Source organism: Rattus rattus, chromosome 4 (genome assembly GCF_011064425.1).
Source record: "Rattus rattus isolate New Zealand chromosome 4, Rrattus_CSIRO_v1, whole genome shotgun sequence".
NCBI classification, from domain to species: domain Eukaryota; kingdom Metazoa; phylum Chordata; class Mammalia; order Rodentia; family Muridae; genus Rattus; species Rattus rattus.
In genome coordinates, this window is record NC_046157.1 from 156,765,705 (window position 1) to 156,778,759 (window position 13,055).

The 13,055-nt window shown below is 41.6% G+C and overlaps 1 protein-coding gene across 1 annotated transcript in view; it reads right to left on the reverse strand.

Annotated features, from left to right (window-relative positions):
* Positions 1-250: 250 nt before the first annotated feature.
* The window catches only part of Pid1 (phosphotyrosine interaction domain containing 1), a 225,533-nt gene continuing 212,728 nt past the window's right edge, over positions 251-13,055 (reverse strand). The window contains exon 3 of the mRNA XM_032901486.1: positions 251-2,472. Coding sequence (XP_032757377.1) covers positions 1,996-2,472 — 477 coding nt within the window. The 3' untranslated portion in view covers positions 251-1,995. The remainder of the gene's footprint in view (positions 2,473-13,055) is intronic.

A 13,055-nucleotide genomic window follows, 5' to 3' on the forward strand; every position in this document is an offset into this window, starting at 1 on the left:
AGAATTCAAGATGGGTTCTTCCTGTATATGGGCGGGTGCAGGGGCTAAATAGAAATTATTTGCAAAATGTTTGGGAACATTCTTCTCTGAAATAAATCCAAAACATTAAGCATGAAGGTCAACACCGTTAATAACATTATCGTCTCAATTAAGGGGCATCAAGCTATGAAAAACAAAGTGAAAAAGATTTCCAAACACAAGGAATGTGCTGTGTGATCAATTTAAGAAAAAAAAATAGATAAATTTTCCTTGTTTACCAAGTTTGATTTATTTTACATGTCAAATTTCCATTTCTTTAAAAAAAAGAAGGGAAGTTCATATAAAGTATGAAACACCCTGGCTTTATTAACACAAACATACTTTTATTAAAGAGAGAATGCATTTATCTAAAGAATAGTTTACATATATCATAAAGCAACAAGCATATCTTCAGGAGGTGAGTCCTCATCAATATGACTCCATGCTTACTGTACATGCCTTGAAACTGGACCCACATAGGGGACACACACACACACACACACACACACACACACACACACACACACATACACACACACGGGCACACGGGTACACAGACCAAAAATACCAACACCACTGCTGTCTGGATTATATTAGCTCTCACTTAAGGCTTCTAAGGTACCCCGTGGCCCCTGACATCACCAGAAATAAAAACACACCCTTTAAAGGAGCAATATTACTTGAAAGAAAAGTAGATCATTTGCCAGCTTAATGTGTCTATTCACCTTAAATGTGTATATGTTTCCACGACTTTTTATGAGTGGCAAATATCCTGAAAACGAGAGAGGTCAAGTTGCCAATGAGAATTGTTCATTAGAACTGATAGTTCTCTGACTCTTAAGATATCACTTTCAGGACAACAAGATCATGTTTCCCTTTAGGTTCCTGGAAAGACATGGGATTTCTAGGCAAACTTGATTTCACTCATTGCCTACTTGAGTTCCTTGTTAAATGATGGGGCAAGACTTCCAGGGCATTGCCACGTCAGAGTTTACGCTTTCCGAGCAGACTCATTCAACAAGACTCATAACCAAGGAAGTTACTATAAATCAGGGCTTGCTAAAGGGAAGCCGCCATAGGCTTTGGCCACTCATTCCCTTCCTTCCTAGGGTTTCTGATGTCTTAGATTCCTTGTTGGTTTGCTGACCGTTTATTTACTTAATTTTTTATTTTCTTCCCTTTTGGAGTCCTGCAGTATGTTGAGCCTTCATCCCATACTGGGAGGCTGGAAGGAGAAAGAACATGGTGGCATGGTGGCAGGATAAGGAGGAGAACAGTCATTAGTTGCAAGAAGTCTAAGAAAATAGAGGAAGTGAATACAATAGGAGGGTACTACTTGCTATACTCATGTAAATAAAAGCATTATCTTTAACTGCGAATTAACTGCCATCTAGCGTGCTGTTAGTTGTAAAGCTCAATCCAAGCTGTGCTGATTCACGGACTGAGGAGAGTGTCTGCAAACATGCCAAGGGAGAGGAGCAACCAGTCAGTCCACATGGACGTGTCCCTTCCATCCTGCAGCCTCCACACACAGCAGCAACTCCCCACGCCACCTGCCCACCTAGGGATCACAGGGATGCCGCCAACACTCTTGTTGGATTTCATAAGGCAGATCGGAACAGTCCGTCAAACTACAGCCACAGAGTATTTGCCTGAGAATGGTGAAAATAGGCGTGGAGATCTCCCAGCAGGAAGTGTTAGAATAGGAGAGGGAAAAAAAAAGCCAGAGGAGAGTCTGGAACCTTCCTCCCCACCTGTACTCCCACTCTCCTAAAGGTCACGGCAGCAGCAGATTTCAATGTCACATAATTAATGATACGTTTCTGTGGATTTAGAATCACTCTTCTGAATTTAACAAGCATGATCAGCCAATAGGTTGGCAGTCTTTTCGTACCAAATTTGAATCATTGCAAATACATTTAGCTTCTGAAACTCCTTGCCCAAATGCTGCCTTCGCTAGCGCATCGTAAAGTTCCTTCAGCCATCATCAGATTCCAATTCCTGGGAAGCCTCTTCAGATGAGCTGCTCCTGTGGATCCGCCCATCACTCTTCATACTGTGGAAAGTCTTCTTGAAAGCCTCCATCATGGCGTGCGCCAGCTTCTTGGCCTCCAGCTTGCTCTCACATTGTACCGCATGGCAGTCCATCTGGTAAGACAGGTCATCGTTGATCTCTCTGTACACCCAGGCGAAGATGTTGGGGCTCACGTTGTGGTCGGCTGTGCAGTAGGCGATGCGAGCCACCTGGAAGGTATCCATGTGCACTGTCGCCTCTCCCTTGTGATCAAGGTGATGAAGCCACACTTGGAATGGCCGGATCTCTAGGAGGGCGTTGGCTGGGAAAACCTCTTCTCGGGCCAGCGTGTGTTTCTTCCAGAGCTCAATGACTGGCTTCTCAGTGCAGCCAGACAAAAACTGCATGCCTGTGGTAGAGACTTTGCCCAGATACGTGACCTGTAGATGGGTGACAGGAAACAGAGCGAGAGGTCAGCATGATGCCCTGAGCTTACTCCGATAGGCAGAGCAACTTGTTGAACACCAAAGGGTATGCCCCCCTGCACGGGTACGCATACTCCTTGACCCTCCGAAGCAGAATTTTTTCCCTTTCTTTCTTCCAGGTTTCCTCCAGGACAAATTCATACAAACTATAGAGTTGGATATTTTAAAAGTCTAATACTTCAAGAACATCTTCCCTCTTCCACTCCCCCCCCCGCACCCTCCCCACACTTTTAAAGTGGCTGATGGTGATCTTTCCTTTAATTTGCCATTTCTTTGAAATCATAGGTCACTAGAAGTTTATTTTCAATCATTCAGAAATGCAATCGCCCAAGGAGAGGAGGAAATCAGGAGGCTGCGAGTCTTGCAAAACAAAGCCTTTATTAAGCTTATCTCTTGGCTGGATTCTTTCCCCAAATCCTTCCCCTTCTTGAGTTCCTTTATGCTGCTTGCTTCCAGCTAATACCAAAGACACAAAAAGTGTTCTATCCGAAGTACAGCCTGAAGCAGGATTTTCCTCTTCCGCTGAGAAGTCTTTAAAATGCAACAATGCCTATCTGTTTTTTCAGCCTAAACGGTTTTTGAAATGATGGGCATTTGGGTATGTGACTATAACTGAGAGATTAGATAAGACTAGAATACAAGGTTATCAAATATCTAGATAGACACTATTAAAAATAGGAAAAATAATTCTAAAGGATTCAGATACTGAGTTTTAGAAAAACAATGCTTGTGGAAATGCAAAAGGATTCAGCTGGTAAATACATTTGCTACCATGCCTGAAGACTCTAGTTTGATCCCTGGCCCCACACTTTGGAAGGAGAGAACTGACCTCCACTGGTTGTCCTCTGATCATTACACACGTGGCCTTGTTCATAGTCTGCCGGGAAGTATATGCTATTGTTCTTCTTCATTAGAATGGGTAGACCTGTTGTTACTGCAGTGCTGCTATTAAATAACTTATGAAACCTCGGGGGGTCAATTAAAGAACAATTCGAAACTATATAGAGTTTGGTTTAAATTTAGACATAGAGCTCTAAACACTATGAATGTGAGAAAGGGATCCTAGAACAGGGTCCATAGAAAGAGAGCAAAAGAGACTAATGGAATTTAGTCACAATGGCTCCAAGTCAATGACTATGATTAACGGGACCAGAGGATTGCATACAAACTTTTAAAACATGAAAGTGAGGTTCTAGGGCAACCTTTTGTACACTGGTTCTCTCTGAAACAAGAGTTTCCCTTTAAAAGTATAATTTTGCTAGGCCTGGCAATGCAAATCTTTAATCCTGCTACTGAAAAGATTAAGGCATAGCCCTTTCATAGATTTCTGTCTGCAGAAGATGGGCCCAGGGCCACTAGCATGTGAAAAGATTCTCAACATTGATATCTGTGCGGGCTTCCATCAACTTGACATAAGCTAGAGGCATCTAAGAAGAGGGAACCTCCTTTAAGGAAATGTTCCCATTATATTGACCTGTAGGTAAGCTTGTGGGCATTTTCTTGATTGATCATTTATATGGAAGGTTCCAGACCACTGTGGGCACTCTCACTCTTGGGCAAATTGTCTAGGAGGCTATAAGCAAGCAAACACAGCAAGACAGGAGGAGTGAGTTCGCCTGTAGCATTTCTGTCTCCAGGTTCCTGTCCTGAGTTCCCACCTTGGCATCTATCAATGAACTGTGACCTGGGCTATATAAGTCAAAGAAACCCTTTTGTCCTCAAGTCGCTTTTGTCATGGTTTTCTATTATAGCAATTGAAACCTAACTCAGACACTGATTACTTCAGAAATGATAACAATTCTCAGAACTGCAAGGAAATACTATTAATTCTATTAGAACCCATTACTATGACTGCTACCAAAACAATAAATGACAATCCCAGGAGATGTTAGCAAGATGAAAAACTGGATACCCCATTGGAAGATTTAAAATAGCACAGAAATAATGTCTTGGTTAGTTATTCATCAGACAGTAAAATACTTTTGCCTACTTGACACAGCCTAAGAGTCATCTCTTCATTGCCAAAATTAGATTGGCCCATAGGCGTGTGTGTGTGTGTGTGTGTGTGTGTGTGTGTGTGTGTGTGTGTGTGTGTGTGTCTTAATTGGTAATTGATGTAGAGGCTCACTGTGTGGTGAGTCCCAAGTGGGTGGGCGGTCCCAAGTCTATAGAAGAAGGCTGGCTAAGCATTAGCCTGCAGAGGAACCATGCAGCATTCCTCTGTGTCTTCTACTTCAAGCTGTTGCTTGACCCCTGCCTTGACGCCCTTCACTGACAGACTGTGACCTGGAAGTGTGAGGCAAATGAATCCTCTTCTCCCCTAAGTTTCTTTAAGTCAGAGTTTTATCACAGCAGAAAGGAAACAAGGGTGTTTGACCCAGCCTATGTATTTATAAAGGAGGATGGCATAGCCCAAAATTTGGGAGTTTGAAGTCCAACACGGGGGCAAGGCACTGGGGGGGCATTGGTTGGCTTCTGACAAGGGTAACTGAGAGGCACATCTTAGCAGGACATCAACAGAAAGAGAGGTCAGATGCCGAGCAGACGCAGAGAGGAAAAAGTGGGTGGGGACAGCTTGAACTTTTACAGCCTTCTCTCAAGAACTATAAGGGAACTTGCTCAAAAGCATCTCGGGTCTCTACTAATTCCCACCTTCCTCAAAGTTCTGCTCTGTCTCACAGTGCCAACCTGAGAACTGGCCTTTAATCATGAACACATTCAAACTATACAAACACTACGGGTAGTTCATCAAAAGGTTAAAACAGATTTTGATTCACATGACTCATTTTGTCCTTCTCAAAAGAGCAAATTGCCAGGTCTTAATGAGATAACTTGTATGTTCAAGATCAAAGGACCCATTATGCCTAAGAGTTGGAGTGTGGAAAGAACCCACATACCCAGCACCATCCAGGTAAATGTGCATATACAGTGAAATATTATTTAATGCCAAGGGGAGAACATTCTAACATATGCCACCACATGGAAAAAACCTGAGACTGTTAGTGTTCAATAAAATAGGCAGGTCACAAAACAGCTGCAGGCTATAATTGATAACATCTAGCTATCATAACCACAGAGACAGAAACTAGATTGGTAGGGCATAGAAGCTTAAGGCACAGGGATGGGCTGATCTTGGCTGGGGGATTCTGCGCTTCTGGATAAGAATCCTGGGAGAGTTACGTTGCTCAGTGAAGGTAAGGGGGCTAGAGAATCATGCCTGTGTCGGTAACATTGAAGTACATACTTGAAACTGGCTTACGATGATTGCTTTTTATGTTGTTTGTATTTTAATACAAACACACAGACAGACACACAAACACACACACACACAGACACACACAAACACACACACACAGACACACACAACACACACACACACACACACACACACACACACAGACACACACACACACACACACAAACACACACACACACACACACAGACACACACAAACACACACACACAGACACACATACACACCCAAACACACACACACACCCACAGACAAACACACACACACACACACACACACACACACACATACACACCCATAAGGAAACAACTAATTTGGGTGCCTAATGGGAAAATACAAAGTACATTCATTCTACTTCTTGAAACTAGAAATAATCCAGTTTATATTTGAAAGAAAGATAGTCTGGAGGAAGGGGAATTCTTTTGATATCCTTTCAGCTTTCTCTCATTCATTCATACACACACACACACACACACACACACACACACACACACACACACGTCTTTCTTAAAGTTGTACAGAGAATTCCACTGCAAGATAATTAAAAGATACTTTTTCAAAAAAAAAAAAAAACTTCATTAAAAGCTGTAGTTGATTCATCCAAATGAAAAGCCAGTTCCTAGTAATGAAATTCTGACAGCCAGCCAAGGAAAAAGTGTAAGTCTCCTTATGAATGTTTACTATCTATAAGGTAAAGATCTGCAAGGAAAATAAACTTACTTTGGAAGTATGTTTGGGGAAGAATGGAGCAGAGATTCAAAACTCAAAGGTTTTAATGAGACAATAATAAAAGCTACTTAATAATGCATAGGTCTTTAGAAAGGGAATTTTAAAGCACTAGGGTAAAACACGGTACATAGATGAAACCCATTCAGCTAAGGTAGTGTCTGCTTTCGCCAGTTACAGAAAAAGGGCCACTAAATAGCCTGTGCTAAAGGTCTCAAGTCAGCATTTACATAAGCCCATCACTTGCTATGTCCATAACAAAATCAAACTCCAGGTGAAGAGCAAGGCTCTAAAGGATGTTTGTATAACATGTGACGGTAAAAGCATGTCACACATCAGATCCACTGACACTCCGTGGACTAGGAGGAGATTGTTAAAAACAGGACCTCACTCTGAAGCTCCAGAGAGCATGGAGCTTGTTAAGTAAAACAGCCTGGCCTTGAAGTCACAGAGATGAGCCTTACTCTACCATCCTCACTCCTGGGACTGAAGGTGCCGATACACCTACTTCAGGGTGGGTTATTATTATTATTACTAACTCTGTCCAAAGTTCAAAACTTAGATCTTAGATCTAGACAGGAGACAGACCCAGAGTCATTCAGAGAGCAGCACCAGGGACACACTTTGTCATAAAACTTTAGACGTGTCAGCAAGTCTTAGTGATCTGTGAGGCACTGAGCTTAAAAGAGTCTGAATTTCTGTTCAACATTTTTTTTTCTATTAGATGAGAGATATCCCCATTTGCAGGTGTCGTCCCTCCAAGTGTTCATCATCGCTATCCTGTTCATCACATCTTAGATGAAATTAGTCTTTCCAAATGATTAAGAAGATTCAATTGTCTGGCACTTTTGTAAAAGAATTCTTTTCCAGATCCATATATGCCAAGATGCTTTAAAATAAAGACGTTATTCTTATTTGGAAGCTCTCACAAATGACAAGAATATGGAATCTAAAAGGGCCGAGCTTACAGAAAGAGAGAGCAGGATAATCAGCTGCGGAGATCTGGGGAGTAGAAGAGTGGAGATCATGGTTAACCTGTCCAAAGTGACTGCCAGAGAGGATAAATCAAGTACCCCTCCATACCACTATATAGAGCAGAGAGTGCAGCCAGCTGTATTGCATCAGATAACCCAAAATAGCTCAAAGATGGGATTTTGAATATTCTCATCTTGGAAAAAGTAATAAATGTTAAATGTCTGGAATATTAATACATATCTTATAGCTGCACAGTGTAGGCATGTACAAGCAATTTTCCTGCACCCTGTGAAGATATATAGCTATAATCTATAAATTTAAAGAATTAAAAAAATAGAATCATTTTCTCAAAGTGCCCAAAACTGAATGACATTGTGCATGCAACCACACACCCTGTGTACACTGGGTCAAGAAGTAGCTAGGTGTTGGCAAGCAGATCCCTTAGAGCATGGAGCACTGCCTGTGTGTACATCTGCATCTGTTGAGGCAAAACATCTCTAGCCTAGATACCCTCCGTGGGAGGCTTGCCAGCCTCTCGGCTACAGGACACTGAGAACGCCAGGCTCAGTGAGTGTGTGGTACCTCGGGAAGTCCCACCACCACCAAGGCCGTGAAACAGTGACAGATACACATGATGAGGGAGAGAGGGAAAGGATGAGAGAAGTGAACGTTTCCTTCGTGGATTTGTTCCTTCTAAGACCTGTCCATTATAGGGGCAATCTTCTGGGGCTGCTTAAGTTACAAAAATATTCAAATTTCAAAACAGGTCACTAACTGCCCAAACTGGGACACAGATTTTTTCGCTCTTGCTTCCTTGCTTTTGTGCTTTTGTTAGTTCTTTACTTCCCGGAAGTAATAAATAGACATAAAATGACAAGGGCAGGCTTCAGGCAGAGTAAGAGCTGGCCTCAGTATGTAAACATCAGCATCTTTTCTGTGGTCAAAAAGACAGGCGTAGGGAAAAAAAGTGTGTGTGTGTGTGTGTGTGTGTGTGTGTGTGTGTGTGTGTGTGTGTAAACAATTCTCTCTAAGAGCAATAAACAAATAGCAGAGAAAGGAAAACCTGCCCCCATGTGTTATTTGCTGTCATAAACTCATACTCCAAATGGTGTGTGCAGTGAGTGTCAGTGAGCTTTATACCATCCCAATTATCCGAGGACATTTGCAGCACAGAACAGAACTCAGGCTGCATGTGCGAGGGACCCACAGCATGTCCACAGTGCCGACAGCATCAGATCCACAGAGCCTTTGTCCTTGGAACCCCTCCTCAAGAATGAGCTGTCCATTCAGGAATTCCTGCTCAGCTGTGGCTAAACAAGCCAGGGTTTCTGAGGTCGGTCCTCATTGCCACCAACACCATTTCTCCTAACAGCCAGTCCACATTTCATCCTGCTTAGAACCTGCTCCGTTCTCTCTAGACTTCATGTAATGAGAATGGTGGTGACCTGAACCCTTGACAAGGATACAAGGTGGAAGGATCATTGGTTTAGAGCTCACACATACTGGCAACCAAGGGCTTTCCAAAGATCAGGAGCTTGGCTTTATAAGCTGGGCATCCATCCAGTGTACTTCTGGAATTCTCAAAAAAATAAATAAATAAATAAATAAAATGAAATAAGATAAAATAAAACAAAATGGCCCACTGAGAACAAAAGCTCTCTAGAAGCTTCTCTTGGGATATGAAAGAGCGTGTTCTTCTTTCATGCTCTGTAGGAGGCTGCCTTTCTCTGGCTGATATAAAATAGTCCAGGAGGTGCAGAAGGTGGAGAAAACGTAGCTGGAGAGTCTCATAGCCTTTGGGCTACAAGACAGAAGATGAGAAAAACAAGAGGCACTGTTAACCCTGGGTCAAAAGCTGCAGGGAGACTCCTTTGCTGCCCTGGATGTCTACCGGCATACTTCAGAGAACCGGAAATGAGAAAACACGGGCACCGTTTATGACCGCAGCTTGAATCTTCTCTCGTCTTGCTGGTCAAAGAGAAGCGAATCTCCACTGGACACTGAGGACCGGAGTAGTCACGCCAAACATCCTAAATGGCAAGATCCGCTCCTGATGAACATGCATCATGTGCTCTCATATACAAAGGAATAATTAAAAGGTGACGGTGTGTTGGGGATTTAGCTCAGTGGTAGAGCGCTTGCCTAGGAAGCGCAAGGCCCTGGGTTCAGTCCCCAGCTCCGAAAAAAAGAAAAAAAAAAAGAAAAAAAAAAAAAGGTAACGGTGTTCTTAGTGAAAACCACAGACGTTTGTTTTCTTTACAAAATAATATATAAGCATGGCAGATTCTAGAACAATGGCAAGTGAAGACAGACAGGAAGTGACTGAAATGAATTCCGGAATGCTAAGACTCAAAAGCAGCAACTGTGATTGGACCGTAGATGGTGACCGTTACTCGGGGCTTCCTTTCTCTATGGTTCTTGGTGAAATGTTTATACAGATTATGACCCTTCATTATGATCCCACATGCAAATTTTATGATTATGCTATTTCTATAGACTAAGGGACTCCTGAGAGATGAAATAATTTGTCCAAGCTAGCTGGGGGCCAGGACTTAAGTTTGGACAGTAAGATTCAGACCCCTTGCCACTATCTACTGTAAACAATCAATCCTCTCATTGACGATCCCTTCAGTCAGGGGTCAGCCTGCCAGCAGGTCCCCAAAGGCCTTGCCTGGTTTAGGTATCAGCCTCCATGGGGTTGAGAAGCCTCCATTCAGTCTTCCTGGATCCCAGAAAAACTCAGCAAAGTAGTAAAAGGAGGGGATTGATCTATGAACTGTTTGTTAATGTTTCAAAAAAAAAGCTTTCAAAAGTGTTTGCTGACAGCATCTTTCCTGTGGCATGAAAAAATATATATCAAATAATAAATTTCGCTTACATGTTGAGGTTTGAGGGGGAAGGAAATAGTTTAAGGTATAGCACATAAGATAGAAAATGTGGACCTATCATTAATCAGAGTAGAAACCACTGATCTAAACAATATTCACAAGGAAGATAGGTCTGGTGCCATTTCTTACAAGACTACCACCCCTCGAGGAATCTGCCTAATTAATCAGGATAAGGTCTATAACAGTACCAAGAATGCTAAAAAACAAACAGTACGTTTTTCTCAAGTGCATATTTTCTGTAGCAGATTTATGCTCAAGGTCAGGTTGAGTAATATTTCAGTAATCTTTCCTGTGGTCACAGATATCAGGAATATTTGAATGCATCAACATTTTCATGAGGTCTATTGACAAAACCTAAAAACACATTTATAGGAACTTTCCTGAGAAATCAATTGTCTTTGTAAAATGTAAATGTATACTATAGAGATAGTAAACTAAATAAGACTTTATATCCAGGAATAATTAAGTTCTATTTTTAACTTCAATAGGTATTTCATTGAAGTTAAAAATAGGACACACATGAATGTGTGTATATATAAACATATACTTATATTTATATATAAAACATGTACATGTGTGTAAAACTTCTGTTTAGCATATATCTCACTATTACATGTTTAACTGACAAATTTGCTTCTTTTATCCATGTTACATTAACTCGTTTCAATAAAGCAGAAAGATGAGATTATTACATCCTATCTTGCACTTACCAAGCAATCCCAATGTGCAATTTTTTTCCTGTCATTTGGATCTTGGCTATGTGAAGCTTGGAAATATTGTCACTGTTATTATCTGAGACGGAAGCAATTTATCTAAAGGGCATTGAAGTATGCTCCCTGAAGACAAAGGCACTTAATAAAAATGATACCACACTGAAGCCCACATTCTCTCCCCAGGTCCCCATCTGGAGAGCTCACCTCAGGATGGTGAGACCCAGGATTGAGCCACCCAGTGGCACAGGAACAATTTATGTTATGACAAGTCTGTTGACTCACTCTTGCTTTCTCAATAGCTGGGTATATTGAGGGTGACTGAAGTTCAGAAGTCTGCTGTATACCCCCAAATGGTCACATGAGAACATTCCCTTAATGATAAATCAATACCAAGAAGACCGCTTGAGAAGAACCCTGAAGAGTGTTTTCAGGGAACAGGGACAGTGGTAGGTGAATAATGCCCCCAATTTCAGTCCTTGGAGCATTTTTCAGCCTATTTTCCTTGGTGCACAGCTCATTGGAAGTAGAGCCTAGAAAGCACTAGATGTTTGAAAAGACTGTCAATGTACAACATTGTGTGAGAAGGGACAGATACAGGGTAAGTGTTTACAGGGCCACAGCTCTCCGTAGGTGTTCTATGGAGGTAGACATAAAGGGAGAGGTTGAACAACCCTGAATGGCCTTGTCCTACAGAGCAGTAAAGACAAGTTGAAATGAAAACCTTGACACAAAGTTCCACTGGAATCTGCTTTTGTTTTGTTTTACCTTGATCTTTTATTCCTTTTTTTCAAAACAAGGTCTTTTGCTTAAAGGAGAGCCTACTACTGTCAGCATCCTAAAGCAATATAATTCCTAAATGCTTATCTTTCTACCCAGACCAGTAAAGCCCCCATTCCTTCTCAAAGAAGCTTCCTTTTGCAACAGGAGGAGACAGTATATGAAATCCACAGTTGGTCAAAATACAGAGAACAGAGAACCGTGGTGGTCCCAACACCTATGGATGTATCTATAATACAACCCTTATACCTACGTCTCACAGAATATCACAGAAGATGGAGTAGACATATTGTAAAAAGCACATTTCACTTGGTCTTTCCGTTTTCTATTACCTTCCTGATTTTAATCTTTCAAAGAATTGTCTTTTATTTGGGAAGTATAGTTACCGTTGAGGTGTGGTCTTTTTCTATGTATTCTAATGCTAAATACGGCCCCCAGAAGAAATCCTCATATACACCAAGTGATATTGTTAACCTTGCTCCTTAATTTAAAACTATTGGCTGAATAAAGATGCCCACAGCCTAAAGCTGGGCAGAAGAGAGGTAGGTGAGGTTCTGGTCCCCAGACTTGGGGTCAGAGGTAGGGCCATGAGACGAGAGAAGGGAGAAGGTGGAGAGAAGAGAGCACACTATGGGATAAGGGATCAAGAGAACTGGCCATGAGGACTGGCCAGTTGGAGCAACAGTAGCCCAGACAGAAGTCATATCTCTGGGTTATTGTCAGGGAAGTAGGTATAATAGCATAGAGGGCAGATATCTGCCCCTTTCTAGTGATTTAAAGGCTTATTATAAATACCAAGGTTCTGTATCTTTTATCTGCGAACTGAATGATCAAAGATGGGGTAGAAACACCCAATCAAGATTTAATATTTAATACAACAAATAACATCATGCCCCCCTTCTTTTCCTCCCTCCAGACCCTCCCATAAACTCCCCCTCACTCTCTTTCTTGGTGGCAAGAATAGAATGAAGCAGTCACTCTCATTTTTTGATGACTGGATTGCACGCTGGTGTGACACTTTAGAATGGAATTGTTCATGTGTAATTCGCTTCTTCCTTCTGTGTTTGCATTGCCACATCTAGAAATTTACCATAGATATTGCATCCATATAAAAATGCACCACAACTTTATGCATTGTATTACTACTTATGATTATAAAACACATAAAAACCTACATGCTCTTACAAAACAAAGCAGTTTGGTAA